Source organism: Molossus molossus, unplaced genomic scaffold (assembly GCF_014108415.1).
Source record: "Molossus molossus isolate mMolMol1 unplaced genomic scaffold, mMolMol1.p scaffold_m16_p_6, whole genome shotgun sequence".
Lineage (NCBI taxonomy): Eukaryota > Metazoa > Chordata > Mammalia > Chiroptera > Molossidae > Molossus > Molossus molossus.
The window spans coordinates 43,962,723-43,987,609 of record NW_023425399.1 but is presented as its reverse complement, the minus strand read 5'-3'; the positions used below and the strand labels follow the sequence as shown (position 1 = coordinate 43,987,609).

At 41.6% G+C, this 24,887-nt stretch overlaps 1 protein-coding gene across 1 annotated transcript in view; it reads right to left on the bottom strand.

Annotated features, from left to right (window-relative positions):
- RIN2 (Ras and Rab interactor 2) overlaps nucleotides 1-24,887 on the bottom strand; it is a 114,653-nt gene that overhangs the window by 51,357 nt on the left and 38,409 nt on the right. Inside the window, exon 2 of the mRNA XM_036245782.1 lies at nucleotides 21,408-21,508. Coding sequence (XP_036101675.1) covers nucleotides 21,408-21,508 — 101 coding nt within the window. The remainder of the gene's footprint in view (nucleotides 1-21,407; nucleotides 21,509-24,887) is intronic.

The following is a 24,887-nucleotide window of genomic DNA, read 5'->3' as shown; positions in this document are numbered from 1 at the left end:
TCATTTCTTTTCACATATGTAGGTATCTTTATTACTAATATTGTTTGTAATGAAACCTTACAGTGGTATGTTGCTACACTATTCATAAAATCATATTGACATTATTCATAATCACCATAAAGTAGAAACAGCCCAATTTGCTATCAACTAAAGAACAGATAAATAAAATGTGGTATAGCCATACTTTTTTTCAGCATGATATTCATTCTTCCTTTTTATATATAAAGATCCATGCTACAATGTGGATGAATCTTGAAGACATCACGCTACGTGAAAAACTCCAGACACAAAAGGACAAATATTCTATGATTCTGTGTATATGAAATATCTAGATAGACAAATATATACTGATAGAAAGATTAGTGGTTGCCTGGGACGAGGAAAGGGTCTAGTATGGGTAGTGATTGCAAATAAGTATGGAGTTTCTTTTTGATGTAATAAAAATATGCTGGAATAAGATGTGCTGATGGTTATATAACTTTATGAATATACTTAAAACCACTGAATTATACATATTAAATTTTGAATTGTATGCTATATGAGTGAAACCTCGATAAAAAAATCACATTGACTTCCATAGTGCCTTTGGCCCCAACATTAATCCTGTTTTTGAGTATTTAGTCCCCATTTTACAAATGAGAAAACTGAAGTCCAAGAAGTTATTAAGCTGTCCAGGGTTATAAATATATAAATAGCCATGAGATGGCAGAACTAGATTAGTCCCCATTTTATAAATGAGGACACTGAGTCTTAAGAAGTTATCAAGTTGTCCAGAGTTATAAATAGCCATGAGATGGCAGAACTAGAAATTCAAGTGGTGTGATATTCACCCAACTCTGCAGGTAATGAGTAAGATCATGAACACAAGAGAGCATGTACCTATGAGGTGTCTACCTTCAGTCAGGCCCTTTGCAAACATTTTCTCATTCATTCCTCTCAATAGCCCTGAAAGGAAGGTACTAGGATCCCAGTTTTTTTTTTTTTTATCCTCACTCGAGGACATTTTTTCATTTTTGTGTTCAAGTAGAATGGGAGGGAGAGAGAGGAACAGAGAGAGAGAGAAATATCGATGTGAAAGGGACACATCGAGTGGTTGCCACCCGCATGACCAACCAGGGCCGGGGACAAACTGCAACCGAGGTACGTGTCCTTAGCGGGAACTGAACCCAGGACTCTCTGGACTGCAGGTCGACACTCTAACAGCTGAGACAAACCGGCCAGGGCGGTGGGATCCCAGTTTTAAAAAGGGAGACCGGGAGGCTCAGACTGATTGAGTAATTTGCTCAAGTACAATTTGCTTTGTTAAGAGAGAGAAGGTAGAAATTCCAATCCAAGGCTGCTTCAGCTCTGAGATCGCTTCTGCTCACCCACACTCAGAACTCTCACTTTCTCTAGCTCCCAATGACCTGGTCATCAATGCTGGTCCTAGAGCAGCCAGCAGGAACATCAGACCTGATCATTCATGTCTAAAGAGCCAAGTTCATGTTGGGGTATACCCAGTCTTCAAATATCTAAAATCCCCCAAACTCCAAATGTGTAGCCTGGATGAAGCCTTCAACATTGAGAAAGATGGGTGATGGTTCTGAATGACAAGTGCGAGTGAGGGTAGGAGGTGTGCTATTTCCATGTGGACCACTCCACTGTGAGGAAGGTGAATCGAATGTGGAAGAAGCCCATCTAAGGTAATCATTTTTGGGTATGTAGATTCAATGTCAACACCCATAATGGACAGCCTGTGGCCTAGCCAGAGACCCCATCCTAACATCTCCTCTACACCTTCTTGACTTTCTACATATCTAAAGACTCATGCTTCCAATTCAAAAGTTCCATTTCATTTTCTCTCAAATATGTGAATGTTTTCCTTTACCTCTGCTATGTGTTTCCAGATGGGAGAATCTGCCAAAAAAGGGCAGTTTCTCATTGCGCAAATGACATTCCAGGGCCTCTGGGTATTTGGAAGTGAATCTTTGCAGCTAATAAGAACAAACTCTTCAAAATGAACCTGATGTTGAAATTCCTTTCACATAAGGTAAGAGGAGACTTTAGACCAGCGATTCTCAACCCTGACTGCCCATTAAAACTGCCTGGGAACCTTAAAAACGTTTTGATGGCCAGACTGCACCTAGATCAAATAAATCAGACACATGTGGTAGGATGCAAACCTCAGTTTTTTAAAGTTCCCCAGATAGTCCCGATATGCAGCCAAGTTTACAACCACTGCTTTGGATTAGCCCTTGAACCTACATAAAAGAATCACCTGGGGTTTGTTAAGCCACAGATTCCTGTTTCAGCCCTAGATATTCTGATCCTGCAGGGCTGGGGTGGGCCTGAGACTCTGCATTTCCACAGATATCTGGATGATATTGCCAGTATGAGGAGTACTTACTTGAGACCTAAGAGCAAAATGGACACTTGAACTCAAATCTAATTAGGATGGGGGGTGGGGGGCAATAACATGCCATTGAAAGAACTCAGAACTCAAGTGAAATAACATTTCATTCCTGTTGTCTCAGATTGGTGATATTTACCAAGACCAAATTCTACAATCTCTAAACAGCAATCCTGACACTCAGGTGTGCTGAGAGTAAATAAGTTAACAGTCTTCTTTCCTAAAGAGGGTACCTTGAAACAACCACCTCAGTTGTTTCAAGAAGCTAAAAAGCCTTTGTTCTGACAACTGACCTCAGGCTCAAAAGCCAGGGCCTCAACAAGGAGTTGGTAAATAAGATTCATGGGGCCTCATAAAGGAGCAACCATAAATTAGACTTTGTCTTTGCAAATGACTAAGCCAATGCCTTTATTCAGCTAGCTATCATTTGAGGTTCATGGCCTATTACTACAGAACAAATTGGCTTTTATCAGCCGACCTGAAGGACAATCTTCAGGAAAGAACTAATGAAGGACATGTCGAACCTGTGGTGAATGCTATTGGTGCCCTGCCCAGTCCCCTTTTATCAGATTGGCACCCATGCCCCTGCTGACCTCTTTTCCTGAACATACCTGGGAAGTTATGCTCTCCCCTGGGAGAAGATGCACTGCTATTGATACAGGGTGTAGAGGAGTGGTCTTCTTGCCTAATGGTAGGATAATTGTGGGGTGCTATTCATGCTCCCCGTGGGATCAGTCTGAGGCTAGACTTGAGCTGGCCCCGTATCTTTGCCTGGTTTCCTCCCCATCCCACACTGTATCCCTCAATCCTTCACACACAGCTCCTGAGAGCCTCTCTCAATAAATCACAGCACAACAATCCGTCTCAGGTTCTGCTTCTAGGGAATTCCACCACAGAAGCTGATGAAATTAGTAGAGATGAGTAATTACTGAAATATGTCTGCTTGCAAATATAAGGAAGGGCAAAGAATGAGTGGCTTATAAAAGATAAAACAATGTGCTCTAATCTAAGAGATTACATAGTGACATGGTCACAGTGGGATGGCCTCATGAGACACCCACTTCTCTTTCTGAGCTTCATCTTTCTAGTCTGAAAGTGGTAACTCACCATCATGTAGAACTGATGCACCACCATGTAGCAAGCACAAATCATTAGTGGATGCTAACATAAGTAGCTGAAAGATATTAGGGAACAGAAGATTTACCATTTTAAAATATTATCCCATAGACTGCTTTCCATGAAGAGAAAAAGGGACTCTGACAATGGAGAAACCTGGCAGACATCATCTGAACCCAGAGATCAGCCTCCAAAAATGAGACACCTGCTGTGCTCTGAGGAGGTGCAGCCTAACCTTGACATATAGCCTAGCAGGTAACCCAGCAGGGATTAGCCTTGTTTAGAGTTTATAATATTGCCTCGATTTTCCTGTAACCCCATTTAGATCATGCTAAAATTCATAAGGTTTGTATAATGCTATTTTATAATTTGCTGAAAGTCTCACAGAAAGACCAAGACTTAGTCAGATGTTTATTTATACCCATGCAATCCATGACCTTAATTGTTTTTCAGGAACAAGCCCAGGATGTTTTGCAGGACCTGGGAGTAAACCGGCTGGAGCAGTCTGAAGGATCATCTAGTGACTTCCTCATGAACTTTCCTAGTTATACACTCATTATCATACCAAAATCTCCACCTGGGGGCAGGGATTTCCTGCCATTTTTGAACATACAGTGTACGTACAGCCACGTTTCCTGACTGGGAGTGCACAGGCATGTCCCCATGTGTGTTTCCCCTAATAAAGACACATTAGATGCTTTGTCCAGGGACACACTACTCTGGGAACAGTCCCTGGTGTGTCCTTGCTTGCTGGCTTCCATTATCAAGTTCCTTCTCATAAAATCACCTCGAAGCTATCTTTGGGCTGGCAAGTACTGAGCATTTGGACCTGGTTCCTGGTTTGGCCTGGTATCAAAGTTATAATGTCACGTGGGTAGTTTTCTGCCCCAAAATGTGCTTAACCTGAAACTACACAAGAAGAAACAATCAGACAAATCCACTTCATGCACTTTCTGCAAAACCACTGGCCTGAATACTTCAATGTGTAAGTATCATTAAAAAAAAAAAAAAAAAAAAGGCTGTGGGATTACTATAGATAAAAGGAAAATGAAGAGACATGATTACCATATGGTAGGCATGGAATTGATCACATATGGCATCAGAATAACAAGCAGTTATAAAGGACAATTAGGGATATTTAAATAAGGGTGTCTATTAGACATTGATGTTTCTTTTCCTGAGTGTGATAATTTTAATATGGTTATGTAGGAAAATATTCTTGTTCTTAAAAGATGCATACTGAAGAATTTAGGGGCAAAGTGTGAAAATGTTGGAAAGTAAATGTCAACTGCTCAGCCCCACCACTCCCTCAAAAAATGGTGAAAGTATAGAGGTAAAGAAAATGAGGCAAAATTTCAATAACTGGTGAATTTAAGTGAACAGTACTATTCTTGCAACTTTTCTGTAATGTTTAAGAATGTTTGAAATTTCTCAAAATAACAGCTTAGGAAAAATGGAAAAAATATTTACTATCTCAATGGGCTGTTATGCATATAAAATTCATTTATTTTTTCAGCTATTACTACTATTTCCAAGTGTCTAGGTCTGCTTTCCTGGGGAGATGAAGCTCAAGTATGAATTCAGTGAGACCATACACACATGTAAAAATACTGGGCAAGCCACAGAATGCCTCACAAATGTAAGGTGCCTCTGGGATTGGAGAACAAACATTAGAAAACTCTACACTATCTCTGCACCCATTCCAACCAACCCAGGCCTCATGGCTCTGAAGCACATTACACCCACTCATGGGGGGCAAGGCTTGCCAGCACCAGCTACATTCTGGTCACACCCGATTTAAGGTTCTCAGAGTGTGGGATGAGAGTGGCCTTTCCACTTGGTTGCATTCCCTTCATTCCCAGGGCAAGGTGTTAGTAGCCTAGGAGGTGCAAGAATAAGTGATTGCAGAAAGTGAATTTTAATGTAATGAGGCAGGATGATAAAAAGCTAGGAAAATTCCTTGGCAAGTAGAAGTGGGAAACAGACAGACCAGCTGGACAAACTGCCTGAACAATTTACAGCCAGATACAGAAAGTCATTTTCCTAAAGATAATGTCTAGGCCTCAGCTGTATTTCAGTCTAGGCCCAGAAAAGCAGCAAAACCAGGTGGGCAATGCCAGGACTAACTGCAATGACTAATAACTCCAGCCTTGTTCACTGACCAATCAGTAGAGACCATGACCCTGAAAGGGCACACCTGGAAAACGGATGAATATTCTGCTGAAACCTCCCCTAAAATCCCTGTAGGCAAGAGAGAGATAAAGCCCTCAAAACAAAGGATGCTAGTGCTGGCTCTCTCTAGAGCACACCCATGCCTTTCCTTCTCTGGCACAAACTTTCTTCTAAACTCTAAGGGTCCCCATGAGACTTGCAACCAGGGGAGCAATGGGCAGCAGCAATTCATCCTGGGCTAAACCCCTGAACCTGTCTCCAGGGCTCCCTGTTCGCTGACGTCCCAGTGAGCTAAAGCAGTCCAGCTTAGGCTCTCTTGTTGCTTATTTTATGCTAAGCCCTTCCCTGTTTCACTGTCCTCAGCTTTAGTAAACCTACCCTCAAAGTCACCTGGACTCATTGTGAAATCTTTCCTGCATGAAGTCAAGAACCCACACAGTACTGGCTGGCTCTAGGCAGACCCACTAAGGGCCAGATCCCCTTTCTGGTAACAGTAGGACAGGCAGAAAGTCATTAGGTCGAGTTTTATTAAATTTTAGAGTAAAATTCATCTCAGAGAAACCAGTAACTTGCAGCCATTTCCAAATGATGCTCTTTCTTGTCCTAATCCAGAATTCCAGAGGATGGCATAATCTATCAAGGCAGTTTCTAGTAACCAGGGCACGCAGAATGGCCCCCTCACACTTCTCAGCATACCACCCCTCTTCCCAAGCTCCATCCCAAACAATAGAGCAGAAGTGTACACTTGGACTTTACTGTCCAGTCTTTTTTGTTTGTTTGTTTCCCCAAATTAATGACAGACAATTAACAAAGCAGCACATAAAATACAAAAACTTTGATTTAAGGTTGTTTTTGTGGAAAAAATACTGGTGTAGTAAATATAGTCAACAATCTCCTCTCTATAAGAATATAATATATAGATAATATGTATAAGAATATAAAAATTCTATTTTGTTGACTAGCAAAAATAAAGTTTAAGAGGACTAAGACATAAAGCAAAATGCCAAGTTATTACTATCCACAAGGGTGGTATACGTCCAATTGGCTAAGGGTCTCTGCACTGGTGCAGTTCTCCCATGTCTTTGTCCTCAGAGTTAGGACATGGGGACAAAACAAGCTTACAAAAAAACCCAAAAAACAATAAGGCCCCCAAACCTTCTCTATGTGAGTTAAAGATACACCTTCAATAAGCTGAACAATTAAATATTTTAAATAGACAATTTGTATTCACATCCATAAGATGTGCTTGATTATTTTTGAAGGACAAAATTTGTTTCAATTAAATATTTAAAGTGTACTAAGAATTTTTCTTTCTAGCTCTGGCCAGTTTGGCTCAGCGGTTGGAGCGTCGGCTTGTGGACCAGAGAACCCTGGGTTTGGTTCCCGCTAGGAGCACATACGAAAAAAAAAAAAGAATTTTCCTTTTGATAGCAGACTGTTAGATCATAGTTCAACTAAAAAAGAGATCGATATAGTTTATTAAAAACCTCTCACAGGATGAATGTCAAAGTCCTCTGTTGAACTAAATCAGGTGGAAGGTGTCTCTGATCAAGTAATGCTTGCTCCACAGTTCTTGGGCTCCCTTCTGTGTGTGCCTATGTGAGTGTATACTCCTTAGCACAAACACGGTCCCATCTGCCTTGGAATTTGGTACATTTGCGAACTACCTTCATGGAAAAGCCACCCTTATATTTTATCTAAGGATTCTGTTTTGTTTCTACTTGCAGAATTAATGGGCTCTGTAAATTGAGTCACCTGGAGACAACTTGCTGACTGAGTCAGCAGAACTGGGTGGAGGACAGACTATCACAACCTCTTAAAATGCTCTTGGCTTTGCCTTTAGTCTCCTTCCCTGCTCCCCAGATTCTGGTCCCAGGCACTGCCCTTCGTCTCCAATAGCAGGCTTTACGAAAAGGTGTGGAAGGAACTGTCTTCTTGGGAGGGGATCCCGGCTTCTGCTGCCTGCTCCTTCCAGGTCAATCCCAGAGTTGGATTGGGGATTGAGTAATCCACAAGGGCTGCCTTAGATTTGGAATTTGAAGGGGTGAGTGGCAGGCTCCACTGAATTTGACCTTCCCAGGCTTTCCTGGATTTCCAGCAAAGTGCTCCCTGATAACTCTCAGTAAAGAGTCAGTGCTCTTCAGCTTGAGGGCTGATTCCCTGAAGGTCCCCAGTGGACCTTCCAGACTTTAAGAAAATGAATAGTTGGTTTTTTTTCCTTGTTTACATGGTAAATGTCTAATAAACAGCCATAGAATGAATAAAGACAAATTGATGGGGCTAATTATTATCAATAGGGTGTTAACTTCATCAATAAAACAAAAATAAACAACAAAAGCGAAGCCCAGGGTTTCAAGTTGCTTTGCCTAGGACCTAATTATGGCGTAAGATTCATCACATTGTCTGTCTTCCTAACACAAAGAGCTTGCAGTCCTGCCTGGCCAGTGTGGCTCAGTGGTTCAGTGTCAACCCATGCACCAAGAGGTCACTAGTTTGACTCGTGGTCAAGGCACATGCCCAGGTTGTGGGCCCAATCCCCAGAGAGGGGCATGCAGGTGGTGGCCAATCAATGTTCTCTCTCATCGATGTTTCTATCTCTCTCTCCCTCTCCCTTCCTCTCTCTCTAAAATCAATAAAGAAACAATATATATATATATTTTTTTAAAACTGCAATCCTGCTATAAAGTAAAGAATGCAAAAACAAAACAAAGCTCTATTTGGTGGGAAAGTGTAGATTTGAGTTTCCTTTTGACAGGTAGGTAGGAGCCAGTTATACCAATGGACACTCAAGAACAGTTTAAACACAGGAAAGAGGGGCTGAGCAATGGCAAATAGATACATTTCTCAGGGTGATGTTCTCCCTTTAATCTAAGAGAGAGGTTTTTAATATTATGTTCTAATCCAAATTGTGTTACTCAAAATTTCCTGTTGTGCTACAATTTTTCTTTTACTCATACACCATCTTAACTACTGATTTGCCTGTCTCCACCCCTATCTCCTCTCCTATAGCTGCAAGTAAACTTTAGGCACAGGTAATTCCTCTACCCATTTTGTATACACCTCTGGGGCACTTATCCCATTTTATGAGGCATCATATGTGGACCTTTCTCTCTTACTAGCCTGGCTTCACCCCAGGCCATCCATACTCAGGCCTAGCCCAGGGTAGGCATTGATACAATGTCTACTTCACAGGAGCAGGGACAGGGTAGGAGATGATCTGCAGACAACAGGTTTATTCCTTGTGAATGAAGAAGGGGAGAAGCTCATTGGGCAATGAGAAACATGGTTGGCACTTGGGCTCTCCCTTAGCTTCCACCCTACCCCACCCCACCCCACCATGTAACCTCTGATTCAGGCCTTTCCTCAGCCAGGTCCCAACAATAGAATCCTCTGGCTGCTCAGTTTCAGTCTCAGGAGACAAAGGATTTTTGTCTCTGTGTTTATTAGGAAATGGGTGGCAAAAATCACCACAGCTACCAAGAGCCGCCTGGCCTTGAGCCATTTTAAGGCCTGGGGTGAGAAAAGAAAGCAACCCAAATCCTTCCAAAACAACAAAGCCAAACTTTTAGCAGCTCCTTCCTCTTTGCTCATGAATTTCCTTTATGCACAGCCCCTCTCCAACTTCCCGTCAACTAGTAACGGGTGGCTTTGAGTACAAAAGTCAACGCTGAGTTTCAGCCTAGAACTGTAATTCTATGCTCACTGACACAGGACATTGTTGATAAGTGCTCCATTAAAGGTCCGCAAACACAAAATGTCTTATTCCAACACTGACAATGAGATTTAAGTTCCAACAAAAGAACTGGTCACACCAGCTGGTTGAGCACAGAAAAATGTAGGGGTAAAGAGTACTGGCAGGAAAGCTTCCCTTGATTAAAGCATGTGCACTGAGAGGTATAAAAAAAACCCAAGTGGGAACCCACACCTGCAGCAAGGGGAACTTCAGTAACCAGTTATCAATGAGTTCCCATTTACCTGGAGTCAAAACGCATTTCCTGTACATGAAAATGCATTAATATAAAAATGCTAACTTTGTAAGACGTGCCATAGTCAACCCCAATTCTGGTCTCCCCTTAGCCTCAGAATCTTCAGTGATTGGTGTAAAGAGCATTTGCAGCAGACTTGAATCACAGCCTCAGCTGATTCATTATAACTGTGAGGCCTTGATCAGTTACTACATGTCACTTAGCCTCAGTTTCGCATGTCCCTAAAGATGGATTCTTGTTGAGAAGGGAATCTGATACTAAAACAAAAAAATCTGAAAATAACTTATTATAAGAGCTTAGACAATCTTGGAAACTATGAGTAAAAATCCTGTTTAGTAATTTCCGGAATGTTTCTTTGTCTTCTAATTTTTAGAAATTAAAAAACCAGAGCAATTCTGGAACTAATTTTTGTTTGTTTATTTATTTTTGTTAATCCTCACCTGAGAATATTTTTCCATTGATTTTTAGAGAGAGTGGAAGGAAGAAAGGGAGGTGGGGAGAAACAGAGAAACTTCAAGGTATTGATTGGTTGCCTCCCACACAGGGATTGAACGTGTAACCCAGGTATATGCTATTGACCAGAATCAAACCCATACCCCTTCTGTCCACAGGCCAATGCTCTAATCGCTGAGCCAAACAGGCCAGGGCTAGTTTTGTCAATTTAATGGTAACTTTTTTGAGGTTGACTGCTGGCAGGCCCTTGTAGATGCAGTGATCTCTATCCTTGGTAGATCTAGTCCCAACCTGTACCCTGGTGCTTGGCCATCCTCAACATTCATATGGAAAAAGAAAGGATAAAAGGCTACTTCTCTTGATATTTTTGAATTGAAATGTCTACCCATCTTGCCTGTCTAGGGCTTCCCTTCCTCATTCTGCCGGTGCTGAGCCTTCAGCTGTGTCCCAGCCTAACAAAGCCTTTTTACATGGCGTTGCCTCAACCTGCTGCCACAGCAAGAAGATGCAGCCCAGGACACAGAACTGTGGAGGGTTCAGGATTCCGGCTATAAGAGGCCAGTGCGGGGTTGTCTTATGAATTAGGGACCACATAGAAGTTAGAGTCCTGGAACAGTAAATCTTTGTCTATGTAAGAAGAAAACACACACACACTCCAAATGCCAACCAGTGGTGAAGATGCTGGCCTTGGTAGATGACGAATCAAGGGCCTCCTAGAACTGGGGGAAGAGAAGTGATAGGTCTGTGATCATTGATTTCTGAAAATATATTAGTAGGAGAGGCCTCTTACATTGAAAGACAGAGAAAACAACAGCTGAAGAGATCCATCTGATAAAAATTTCTGGCACAGGGATCAATTTCAAGTTTTGTTAAACGTATACATACACACATAGCAAACAAAGAATTCCTAGAAAATCTTCAATTTCAAAAATACCTAGTTGTTGAAGATGGCGGTGTAGGTAAACACGATATCACGTCCTCCCACAACCACATCAAAGTTACAACTAAACTACAGAACAACCATCTTTCAAAACCTCCTAAAATCAAGCTGAACTACAACTACGGAATTAAAGCAGCAGCCACATTGACTCCTAGGCGGGCAGAGGCACGACGGGCTGGTCCCACACCCACATGTGGCGGATAAAAATCAGGAGGACACCTGGGCTGGGAAGGTCCTCTCTGAGGACTGAGGGGTCCCTGTCCCACACCAGATGCCTCACTCAGGGTTCCAGTGCCAGAAAGAGACGTCCCCATAACTTCTGGCTGGAAAAAACAGTGGAAATTGAGGCTCAGGGAAACTGACCGGCTGGAGCCCCAGGCAGCTCCTTAAAGGGCCCGCGTGCAAACTTATCGGACTCTTTCCCTCTAGGGGAGGCAGCTCAAGGGGCACCACAGACATACAGGGAAGAACTGAGCTGTTTGGCACTGGAGCAAGGGCTTTCTCCAGGACAAACGTGCTGTCAGAGGCCTTTGTTGCTTTGGAGAGCCCTGCCCTGGGGCGGCAGACAGCCGCCATATCTGGGACTCCAGCAACCTGGCTCACACTGGTTGCCCCGCCCTGGTTTTCCTAAATTCTTTCAAACAAGCAGCATCTAGTCTCAGCGAGCCCCATACCTCTCATTAAGTAATACATAGAAACAAACACAGTGAGGCAGCCAAAATGAGGAGACAAAGAAACAGGTCACAAATGAAAGGACAGAAAAAATCTCCAGGAAAAGAACTAAGCGAAATGGAGATAAGCAATCTAACAGATGCTGAATTCAAAATACTGTTTATAAGGATGCTCAATGAACTTAGTAGGGCTTCAAGAGCATAAAAAAGGACCAGTCAGAAAGGAAAGATGCACAGTCAGAAATAAAGGAGGCACTCACTGAAATAAAGAATAATTTACACAGATTCAATAGTAGAGTACGTAAATCCAAGGAGCAAACCATCGATTTGGAATATAAGGAAGCAAAAAATGCCCAATCAGAACAGCAAAAAGAAAAAAGAATCCAAAAAAATTAGGATAGTGTAAGGAACCTCTGGGACAACTTCAAGCTTGCCAACATTCGCATCTTGGGGGTGCCAGAAGGAGAAGAGCGAGAACAAGAAATCAAAAACCTGTTTGAAACAATAATGGCAGAAAACTTTCCTAACTTGGTGAAGGAAACGGACATACAAGTCCAGGAAGCACAGAAAGTCCCAAACAAGATGAACCCCAAGAGGCCCACACCAAGATACATCATCATCAAAATGCAAAAGGTTCAAGACAAAGAGAGAATCTTAAAAGCAGCAATAGAAAACCAGTTAGTTACCTACAAGGAAGTTCCCATAAGACTGTCTGCTGATTTCTCAAAAGAAACTTTGCAGGCCAGAAGGGAGTGGCAAGAAATATTCAGAGTGATGAAAAGCAAGAACCTATAACCAAGATTACTCTATCCTGCAAAGCTGTCGTTTAGAATCAATGGCCATATAAAGACTTTCCCAGACAAGAAAAAGTTAAAGGAGTTCATCACCACCAAACCGTTATTATATGAAATGATGAGGGGTCTTTTTGAAGAAAAAAATAAAATATATGAACAAACAAAATGGCAATGAATACATATCTGTCGACAATGGAATCTACAAACAAAATGAACAGGTAGAACAGAAACATTCTCATAGATACAGAGAACATTTTGTTGGTTGCCAGATGGGAGGGGGGTTGGGGGAATGGGTGAAAAAGGTGAAGGGATTAAGAAATACAAATTCATTGCTAGACTGACAAACCTCAAAGGGAAAGGGGTTGGGGGGTGGGAAGAAATAAACCAAAGAACTTATATGCATAACCAATGGACACAGACAATAGTGTGGGAAAAGGCAGGAGGGGGGTGGGAGTGGGGAGGAGGGGGTCAATGGGAGAAAAATGAGGAACATCTGTAATACATCCAATAATAAAGATTAAAAAAATAATAAAAATAAAAATAAATAAATATAAATCAATGGGAAAAAATGGTTACCTTTTGGCGGGAACATAGTCTAACTAAACTTTGAATGTGTTTGTTGTATCATTTTACTATAGAAACAGGTAACTGTATTACAGAATTATAATAAAAATTAAAGGTGGGAAAAAAAAAACCTAGTTGTTGATGTGCAGTGATTTCTTAACACGTTCGATTGTGAAAACAGTTCTTTAGAATGTGTGAGGCTGAATTAAACGCCTACTCTGTAATGTTTAAGTTGGGAGAAGAAGGGAAGTTCAAATTCATTCTGGCTACACAGGGGGCACTGGCTACTTTCTCAGTTTATAACTCAGGTGAGTTAAAGAAAGTTACCCACCACTCAAGATGGAAAAGTAATGAGCAGAGGCCTTGGGGGCAGGGATATTCTTGTAAAGATCAAGGTCCATTTACCTAAGTTGTGAGAGATAGTAGAGGACATCCAGTTTATCTCCTTATTTGAGGTCAAAATGTTAGAAATGGATAGAACTGGGCTTGCAGCCAAGCCTCTAACTTGTGCACTTTACATATAACACACACGTTGATATCTTAATTTCTCGGGGCCATTTTTGTCCCCTTAAATTCCAACAGGAAAACAACTAACATATTTTGCATTATGGATTTTATTCCTGCTTGGCTAAGGGCTGCTGTTTCCTGAGGGAGGAGGCCTCGACTTCCTCAAAAAGATTTCTTAAAAAAACATGTCTCTGGAGGATTTGCGAAAAACTTTTAAGGCCTTCAGTGACTTTTAAGTTCTATCCACTGAGGACTAGGATGAGAGGCAACACAGACATGGGAACAAAATGTGTGTCTGCCTCAGGGGAGGAGGCACTGCCATTTTTACAAGAGGAGAAAGATTTGGTGGCTTTTTTTTTTTTTTTTTTGCTTATGAATTTCCTCTCGGGGACTTCTTAACTAAGGATGAAAAGGGCAGATATGGAGCCAACAATGGCAGGGACCTTCACTCATTCCTGTAAAACTAAGAAATGAAACAAAGAATCTGTTGTCCTGGGTATCCCTGGAGCTGAAAACAGAGGGAGGAGCCAGGAGGCTCTAAGTCTTGGCCCACTGACCTTTGAGCCTTAGCAGTGGCATGCACCAGGCTTCACAGAAAGGAAAGCACTCTATGGATTTGCAGTTCTTGGTCTTAAGTGCTTTTGGTTACATTGGTATTGATTTCATAGCTAGATTAAATCAGTACTGCATTCTAACCAAGTAGATATTTTGTGGCAGAATCAGCTACCAACATAGACCCAAGGCAAGGTCTGTAAAGGGTAAAATATATCCAACTCTAGAGTATGCCACTGTGAAAATTGTGTGTACTTAGGGAAGCCAGCCTAGGATATACTGTGCATTTCCAGGATGATCTAAAACCCCCTGGTAAATCAGTTAAATCATGTGTGATCTACCATTCAAATGCACAGTACAACACACAAAGGATGCATACCAAGGCAAAGAAATAAGATAGCCAACAAGCTAACAGGCCATTGGTTCAGGGTTTGGTGTACATCCCAGGTCCCATAGCATCTGGGAGCAGGCCATGCTCCTAGAACAGTCACACCTGTCAGAAGGATTTTTCTCCTTTCCTGTGAGCTCCAGTCTGGTTCAGCAGAACACAAGAGGCACACAAACATGTGCTACAAAATATTAAGTATATTTTACAGTGTCTTAGGCCCCTTGGAAAAAAGTGTTTGTTGTTATTAAAGTATATGCATTCTTATACGCGATCTATTTCTCAGGATTGGATACTTGTCAGTGACTGCCTGTTCACATTCTTTCTCAAAGAATATTTTATAGGAAACAGAACAGAGTATGTCTTTGACTTGGGTTGAGGTTGTGTTCTGAAAGGCAGTTGAAAATCTATTCATCTGAAACAACCACATAACACCATAGACAAAGCTGTTCTTTCCTTCAGTGGGGAGGGGTGGTTATAGCTTTGTTCGAAGCTAGAGAAGGTCATGTAGCAGAAAGTTTTGCAATAAGACATTTTCCTATCATACCCATTGAAGATGTTCTGCTATGACTATCTTGATTAATTTTCCTTAAGGTGTGTCCTGATTTCAAGCCACCAGGAGCATTTGTTTGGAATATGGTTTCAAAGAATTCTATGAGATTGTCTAACTCTTTGCTCAAACTGTTACCAGTGCAGCAACAATTAAGAAAATATTTATTGCGTGAGTGCTATTTGCCAAAATACCTAGACAGTGGAGCCTAAAGATTTACATAACCTATGGGAGAAAGAATTCTAAACAAGTATCATATAATGGAATGAGGACATAATAGAGGAACATACTAGGAGTCCTGGGGACCTGAGGGAGGAAGCAGGAAATTGCAGGTAGGAGGTGGTTTTAGGAAAGATGAGTCTCATTAACCTTAAATAATGAGCTAAGTCTGCAGATCAAAAATGCCCCAAACAGCTATTTGGTCTGTCTTAATTGGCAAGACCTATCATATTAGGGAAGGTTTTTATAAGATTTCTTTTTTTTGATTTCCAAAGTAGAACATATACATTGTGCAAAAGCATGATGCAAAAAATAAAAATAAGTATTACTATGAACCCACCCCCGAGATAGAACCACTTTTGATTGTTTGCTTATTTATCTTATTTCTTTGCCTTGGGGTGTGTCTTTTCAATGCCTTGAAACCATGATGGATCAAGACAGGTACTTCTATGTTGTGACTCAAGTACTTTTCTTAGTGCTGTGGGACTTGGGAGTAAGGACTCTTCAGTTTTAACAGAGCATCATTTTACAATTTTCACATGTCTAAGTTCCAGGCTAAAGTAATGGGAATTCTGAGCTAGCAGCTAGTTCATTGGTTCATATTTATGGAAACCATAAAATTATAAAAATAATTATTTGTAGGGGAGAGGAGATGAAAAGAGAAAATAATCTAGAAATTGTGAGAGAAGCATAAATATACATGTACTTTTATTACTTATATTTCTGCTTATGAATCTTAGATCATAAATGTATAGCAAAAAAGTGCCAATGACTTTCTCCCCATCTCTTACATTATTTTGCTTTACTTTGTTCAGTACTTATATGCAGAAATATTCACCATGTCATGAATTGATTTGGTCAAGGCTATTAGCTGCATCATACCTAAGAAATATATGCGCCTAAATCTGATACAGCTATTTTTGGAATTTAAATTATTTTAAATTCAGGATATATGTGCATCCAATACAGTTTCCCATATTTAAAAAATATATGTCCTCCACTTCAGTGACTTCAAATACAGAATTGAATGTCATCTCATATTATTTCTTTCCATTTTTTCCTCTTTAAACATCAGATACAAAGCAACTATTATTTGTTCAATTATACCCACTTTTACTCTTCTGAAGATTTTGGAGAGTGTATTTATGAGGTCATTAGACAGCAAGCTCAAGACATTGATGCAAAAATCATTTTTTCTTTTGTCTTCTTACACAGTATCTGTGTCTCATGCAGTGTTAGCCAGCAAAACAAATGTTTTTCTCTTTTGCTACATCCAAATTGATGAGAAAGCATAGCTTGAATGTAGGGAAAAGGGGTTCTGGTCTCTCTTTTTTTCTAGGGAGGAAGCTTAAGGCCTATCACACATTTTCAACTTTTTATTTTTTTATGCACTGGCTGGGGTCCCCTAATTGCTTCACAGGGGTGATGTGTTGTTTCTACAAGAGGCTTCTGATGCTCGAATACTTTTAGAATCTCCAAAGGGCTGGTATCTTTTATTTGTCCATTCAACAAATATTTATTGAGTGGATACTACATGACAGACACTATTCTAGGCACTGAAAAAAATGAGCATCAAACACAGACCAAATCCTTGCTGTCATAACACTTACTTTCTAGTGCTGGGAGGCAGAAAATGCAGAAGTAAGCAAGTGAATATATTTCAGATCTGTACAAGTTCTGTACAGAAAAATAAAGCCAGCTAAGGTAACAGAAGAAGGAGTGTCCAAGGGTCCTGGAGGAAGGGCATTACAGGCAGAAGGAACAGTAAGTACAAAAGCTGGGAGGTAAAAGCTTGCTTAATGAGAAGCTGGTGGGGCTGGAACAGAGTGATGAAGGGGAAGAGATTGTAAGGGAAGAGATGGTGAGGGGCTGTGAGGAGTCATATCCTGTAAAGTCTTGAAGATCATGATGGTGATTTTTGTTTTAAATGAAAAACTACTGAAAGGCTTTAAAAAGGAGTGGCATGTCTTGGATTTAAATGAACTGAAGTCAGATCATCCTCTATGCTGCTTAGCTAACAGCCCAGAGAAGGTGGAATGGGTAAAAGCAGAGACACCAGGTAGGGTTCTACTGCAGTAGTGCTAGTGAGAAGTGATCCGATCCTGGATCTCCAATTTAAAGGTAGAGATGCCAGGATTTAGAGATGAATGGGAGGGAGTTGGGAAAGGGAGGGATCAGGATGACTGGGGGCCCAAGCACCTGGAGGCATGGTTACTGGGATAGGGAAGACCAGGGAAAAAGCAGGTTTGTGAAGGGAAACCAAGGGTTCTTCTTTGTCTTTTAAATCAGGCCGAGTGGGCAGTCTGGATTCAAAGAGAGGACCAGCCTAAGGATGTAGGTTGGGAATCACCATACACATGGTTAAAGCCACAAGACTGAATGGGATTACCTAGAAAATCCTTTTAGCAAACAATGTATTGTGTTTACCATGTGCCAACATTGTTTGAAGTCCTTCCCAGCTGTGCGTTCACTTAGTCTTCCTAACAACTCTGAGGTAAGTTCTGTTATTATCCTCATTTCACTGAGATGGACACTGAGGCACACAGATTTTGAAGCATCTTGCTCAAGGTTAGTGGAGGAGACAAAAGGAGATGTGTCAAGAGACGAGGCTCAAGGAGCAAGCTCTGGGTGCCCCAGGTTTAGGAGGTCAAGGACACAAGAGGAATCAGCCAGGAGCCTAGAAGCAGCAGCTGGTAAGGTGAGAGGAAACCAGGGATCATAGCATCCTGGAAGCCACGCCAAGCAAGTGTCCCAGGAAGGGAGGGTGGATCCCTGTGTCAGATGACACTGCTGGGTCAGGTGGGATAGGCAGTGGGAACTGACTATTGGATGGAATGAAGCGACATCTGCACTGTCGCTCCCGTTTTGAATGCGGGCAGAAATTTTCCTCAGCAGCGGAAACTTTGTCACCAACCCAAACTCTAGATGTTTGCATTGTTGGTGCAGAGGTATTATTTGTTCTCTTCTCTGCTTCCAGGTGACAGCAGTTCCTAGATCCATCGCCAGACCTCACTATTAGATGCATTAATAAATATGCAATGAAATCACACATTTTACATTCTAATCATTATATTTCACTATAATTGTTTTCCCCATGTTCTCCTACATATTTTATTTTATTAAAAAAATTTTTTTTAATCCTTACCTGAGGACATTTTTCCATTTTTTGTTCAGATAGAGTGGGAGGGAGGGGGAGAGAGAGAGAGAGAGAGAGAGAGAGAGAGAGAGAGAAACATCGACGTGAAAGGGACACATCGAGTGGCTGCCTCCCGCACGACCCAACCTGGGCTGGGGACAAACTGCAACCAAGGTACATGCCCTTAGCGGGAACCGAACCCAGGTCTCTCTGGACCACAGGCCGACGCTCTAACCACGGAGCCAAACTGGCCAGGGCTACATATTTTATTTTATGCATTTAAAATATTATTTGTGAAGGGGTCCATAACATAACAAAAGGTTTCAGATCTCAAGCTCATCTCAATATTAACCATAAAGGAGCAACCAAAAGCCAACACATTAGCAATTTCTAACCTAGGGCACCAGTGTGACACTTACTCCAGCACGTATCAAACTAGGGAACCACAGACACTTCCTGGTGACTTTGGATGGGGTGGGTGAGGTCATGTCACTGCTCACACTCACCAGGATGAGGCTGCAAAAGAAGGCCTCTGAGAGGCACCTGTAGCCACCAGAAGGTGCCCAGCTAAGGCCCTAAGGGGCTGACTGCTTCTCTCTACAGTGTTTTCACCTGAGGCAGCTCTGCCCTTCTGCCTGCTCTCCTCTCCTCTGGGCTGCTCTGTGCCAGGCTGACCTGCTGCTTCCCTGTGGTACCCACAGCTCTACTCTGCTTTCACTGTGGAAACAACTTGAGGTCCTCCTTCCCCTACTTCTCTGTTATCTGGCCCTCCTGACATCACTGGGAAAAATGGGGAAATAAATAGCAAAGTGACCACTCCACGCTTCTAAAAATCAGCAAGAGACCTGAGCACAGAAGCCACAGCCTTCTTAGGCTTTTTACCACATCACAGAGGTCCCTCTCCGTAGAAAGGGTCACAGCAGAGCCTCATCTCAGAGTGTGGTTAGGAGAGTCCATGAGATGGCAGCTGCGATGCACAGAACAGTGACTGGCACGTGGTCAACACCATATACATTGTTAAAAAAAAGACAATCTTGTCTTTTTTCTTTCCTTCCCAACAAAAAAGCGCCAAGTAAAATGCCTCTAAAATTTCATAAATTCAGTGTTAATCAACATAGCATTCATGAATAAGTAATACTACCCTGGTTGGTTTGAATGAGTGTTTAGAGCATTGGCCCGTAGACCAATGAGCTGCGGGTTCGATTCTCGTCAAGGGCACGTACCTTGGTTGTGGCTTGTTTCCAGCCCTGGTCAGGGTCGTGTGGGAGGCAACCAGTCAATGTGTCACTCTCATGTCGATGTCTCTCTCTCACTCCCTCCCTCCCACTCTATCTGAAGATAAATAGAAAAATCCTCAAGTGAGGATTAAAAAAAAAAAAAAAGTAATACTAATCTGATAAAATAAGGTTATAGTCATTCTTCAATTTAAAAAGAAAAAGACTAGAAGAGATGTTAAAAATTAAATGAAGGCCTAGTTCTCCCACTTCAATACCCACTGCAGTCAGAGATCAAGCTCCTGACAGCCCTTATCACATTATCACTCCTTCCAGCAAACCTGGCATCTTGGTGGTTTATATGCTGTTTGTCCTCTTTGGAGTGTTGTAGTTCCTGGATGTGGGGGTAATCAGTGCTACTAAAGCTCTCTTCTGCACTCTTTTGTCATAAACCTGGCCTCCCAATTTATTTTTTAGCTTAGTAAAGTAAAGGGTAAAGAGAAATCCCCTGGCTAAATTTCCATGAAGTTTGGAATTACTCTGAATGTGAGATGGAAAGTCTCTAATATTGTGCACTTGTCCAGATTACGGGAAAAAAAGTTAACCAATCAAAGCCATTCTTATTGAAGTCAAAGAAAATTATAGAATACCTGGTGCTGCTGCAATTGGCTTGGGGACCATCTGGTCTTCCCTCGTCATTTTGTAGAGAAGGAAATGTAAGACACAAAATTTCCACAGCTAAGGGAAAATACAGTTCCTCCAGAGACTCAGGAGTTAAAGCACCGCCTTACAGCTGCAAAGCCTCCTTGGGATTGCGCGCTCTCCCCTCAGGCTGTGGCAGGGAACAAGTCTGGCCAGTTTGAAATTTGCCTGGACAACCAGACCCAGCTGGTTCACCTGCCTTTGTAGGACTCCTGCCTGTCTTAGGATTTGCAAGCAAAACCCACTCCGTGAGTCTCACCCTCACATTGCACAGATAGCCTCAACCCCATTTCCTGGAAAAAGTGGCACACTGATAATAAATCTGGCCTCTTAAGCACCAAGTGTCCAAGTTGGTTAGTAGGCAATATATTCTCTTGTTTTGGTAGCAATGAATTTCACCATCCAAAAGCTGGATGAAGTTTTGACGATCTCCTCCAACCTGCCACCCCCACCCTGACCTTTGCATCTCCATTCTCCAGATAAAGACTAGTCTCTTACTACCCACTCTGATCCATATAAAACATTCACAGCGTATCATGCTGAACCAGTACAACATATTGCCTCCCCTTTCTTAATCATTTATAATCATATCCAATTTTCAATACACTGGGTTGCACTTCAGGGATAATGGCTATGGTAAATGCTGGGGGTTTTCTGACCTGAGAATACAAAATGAGTCCATCCTCTTAGTGCTCCCCTTTAAACCTTCTGGAGACTGACTCCGGCTACACTGAGTTCTATTTTGCACACGGAGGATCCTGCTGCGTTACTGTTTCCATCATTGTGAGTAGGTGGATATGGCAGATAAAATTTTAGGTTTCCGGGTTCTGGTGCCAGGAGGAAGGGAGAGGGTGTAAAGTTCAAGTGCCTTCAAAGTGGTTAAAATAGACGAGCAGACAACTGGTTCCTAGACCACTCCCACCTCCTACAGGGCTTCATCTGGAAACACCACACTCCCAGTTCTCAAACTTGAGGAGCCACGGGAATAGCAGTCTTCAATGCTAATTGGGTTCACTTAACTCCCATCTCACACCCCGTGCCTCATTGCCTCTGTCACCTGTGGGCTTCGGTGGGTTCCAGGCCATTTTCCAGGCTGACATCTGTCTGCACCATCTCCTGTTTCAGTTCTCCGATCTCCGAGGCGATTGTGTCAATAAGCTATTCAAAGACAAAAGTAGTGTGACGTCAGGATGTGAAAGTGGAAGAGGCGTGCCCAGAGACTGAGTAGCTTCAGACACTTCAATAGGAGCACAGAGATGACCACCTTTTAAAAAAAATCTTGGCTCTGTGAATTTCCTCTACTCAGAGAGGGGGAAAAAGGGAGGGAGAAGCTTCTTCTTAGAAACAGGAAGAGCTTAGGTTTCGGTATTGCCCTAAGAAAAATAATATGACAGTAGTTTGGTTTCTCAACATGAATGCAAAAAGGAATAAACAAATCTTGGTAAAATCAGGCCTCAACATTCATATTATCAAGGTGAAAACTCAAAAGGAATTCCCTGGATTATAATTTATACAATCATAATTCTAGTTATATAAATAAGCATATTTTAAAGACATACACAGGGGGGCAGGATTGGGAGGAGGGTGTCTAAGGGGGTAAAGGAGAAATATCTGTAATAAAAATAAATTAATAAAAATTGCAAAAAAATAAATAAATAAAAACATACACAGCTTGTAAATCAATTCCCAATGACATTAAACTTATTTCTCATCTTATTCTTTGCTATTTTTCTGATCAGAGAAAATTATTAGGGAAAAGGGAGAGGAGGGCTGGAAGTGTATAAGTGGGTGGTAGGTGGACCATTAGGGGAGTGGAGGAGAAGGTGACCCTGTCTTATAAAAGGCTTGCATGGTCTTATTTCCTCTTCCAACACACTGGGCGGGAGCTACATGTGACCCTAAAGTTTGGTCTACATTTTTGAGCCCACCTATATTCACTCATTCAACAGACTCTTTCTTGGTTATCACTAGGTATTGTACATGTAGAGCAGCTCTGATCAAAGTGTGCCACTGCTCACTAATTTTTAAAAATGTTATATAAATGTTATTTATGTAAACATGTAATAGATTATTTTTTAAAATAAATATCTTACCATTTTCTTCATTTATTTTCTAATACAGCAAATATCTGTATATACAATCCACATATGCAAAAGGTCTTTGAAGTACTCCATTACTTTTAACAGTGTGAAGTGGTTCTGGGACTAAAAAGTTTGAGAATCACTATTCTAGCTAAAAACAAATGTTTTGTTGCCTCAAGCAGCTTTTATCCCACCTAGACTCTGGCCTAGGGCTATTCTAAATTGTTGACCCCATCTATTTATTGATTAATTCAACAGAATTTTATGGCCACCCACTTCATGCCAGGCACTACAAGTATAGAGTAACTTTGACAATTCTCACAGAGATGATATTTTGGTGAGGCACACACCACAGTACTTAGCATTAAGAAGTTCCAGAATGAAAAAAGAATAGGGTGATGCTATAGGGAGAAACTATAACTAGGGTAGGATGGTCAGAACAGGTCTTTGAAAAAGTGGTGGATCCCTGAATGACAATGGAGTCATGGAAAGGTCAAGGGAGGAGCCCTCCACACAGTCCCAGAGGCTGGAGGGGCATTGTGGAAGGAAACAGACGGCATTGGCCTTCTAGATTACAGTAACCTATAATTTGAGTTTTCTATACTAGGAACCACTGGAAGGCTTTAAGCACGGGAATGAAATTTTACTTGTTTTATATTCTATAAAGATCACCTGGGCTGCAGACTAGAGGTGGTTTGTAAGGAGAAGAGGACAAATAGCAAGCCCAGAGGCAACTGCAATGGTCCCAGCAAAAGATGACAGTGGCTTGGACCACGGTCGAGGTAGCAGCAGTGGAATTAGAAAGGAGGGGAGAAATTCAGGAATAATTTGACATAGAAATGAATAAAATGGGGAAGGATTCTGCTTGAGGAGGAAATCTAGTTGGGCATTGGGCAGGTTAAGTTTTAATGGAGTTGTACTGGCCATCAATTAACTTTGTTAAGTGGCATTTGACATTACGGTGGAGCTATTTGTATGTTTAGAAATCAGTGGTCTATGTGTTAGCATTTCAAAGTCTTGTGTCAGGGAGAGATTGTCTAAGGGGAGAGTACAGATGGTGAAGGGGTCCCCACGAACAGCTTTGTGCACTCCCAATACTTAGAGGACAGAAGAATGAAAGCCTGCCACGTCCTCCATGCTTGATCCATCCCCCTTGTATGTGAGTGGGTATGGGCTGCAGGTGGAACTTCTAGGAGCACTGGGGCCTTGGAAGAGAAAATGATTAAGAGATCTCATTTTACACACATTCCAGTGGTAAAAAATTTTAAAGTCTGATAGTTCCAAATATTGGAGGATATGGAAAAACAGGAATCCATATGCTGCTGAAGGAGTATAGTTCACAGAGCAACTTTGGAGAGCAGTTTGCAATATCTTGTAGAGTTAAAGATACACAGACCTCCTAGTTATGCACTCTAGAAAAACTCTTGCACAGGGTGCAAGGAGACCTTTATAAAAATATTTGCTGTACCACTACTTTTAAGAAAACCAAATCAGAAGCATCTATTTGTCCATCAACAGGAGAGTGGATAAATTGAGGTATAGAATACTACATAGCAGTTAAAATTAATGAACCAGAGTGTTGAAAAAATGTCCAGCCTAAAAAAAGTCTTATACTGTAAGTGTTTATCTGAGCCAAATTGATTACAATTGTCAGGAAGCAAAATTTTGCAGCTTATTTTTTGTTTGTTTTTTTGTTTTATTCCTCACCCTGAGGATATTTTTCTATTTATTATCAGATAGAGTGGGAGGGAGGTAGAGAGAGAGAGAGAAACATTGATGTGATAGAGCCACATCGACTGGTTGCCTCCCACACGACCTGACAGGGGCCAAGGATGAACCGCAACCAAGGTACATGCCCTTGACCAGAGTCGAATGCACGACTCATTGGTCTGTGGGCTGACTCTCTAACCACTGAGCAAAACCGGCCAGGGTGCAGTTTATTTTATACATTAGAATAAAAAGAGGATCCATAAAAATGGAAGGTATATGAAATCCACGGATGGTAAATTAGGGAGGTAGGAGAAAACAAAGTGGGGAAATCTATGAGCCTGGATTAAAAGTAAAACAGAGACACATACTTCTTTTTCACTGGTGGATGCAGAATAGTTAACATTTATAGCACATAGAGGTGGTATGTGAGCAATAAAATAATGTGGTCTGGCAGCTGGTACCAGAAATTATGCCTTCAAGGGTCTAGAAAAGAAGATTATTCTGATACTGCAAAGCCATGTTATTCTAGATGCACAAAGACAACAGACAAGTTCAAAGGTAAAGACTGACCTTTGCCAAGGAAGCTATAGGCCTAGGAGTTGATTATCTACATGACCTAATTTTAGTTAGGAATTTTACATTCAGAATACCCTGTATGGTTACTGTGGTCTCTGGATTTGTAAGGCCTGCTGTGTGGGCCTTCATTGAACTTGTCAAGTTTAGTAGGTGGCCCCTGTTTTGTTCAT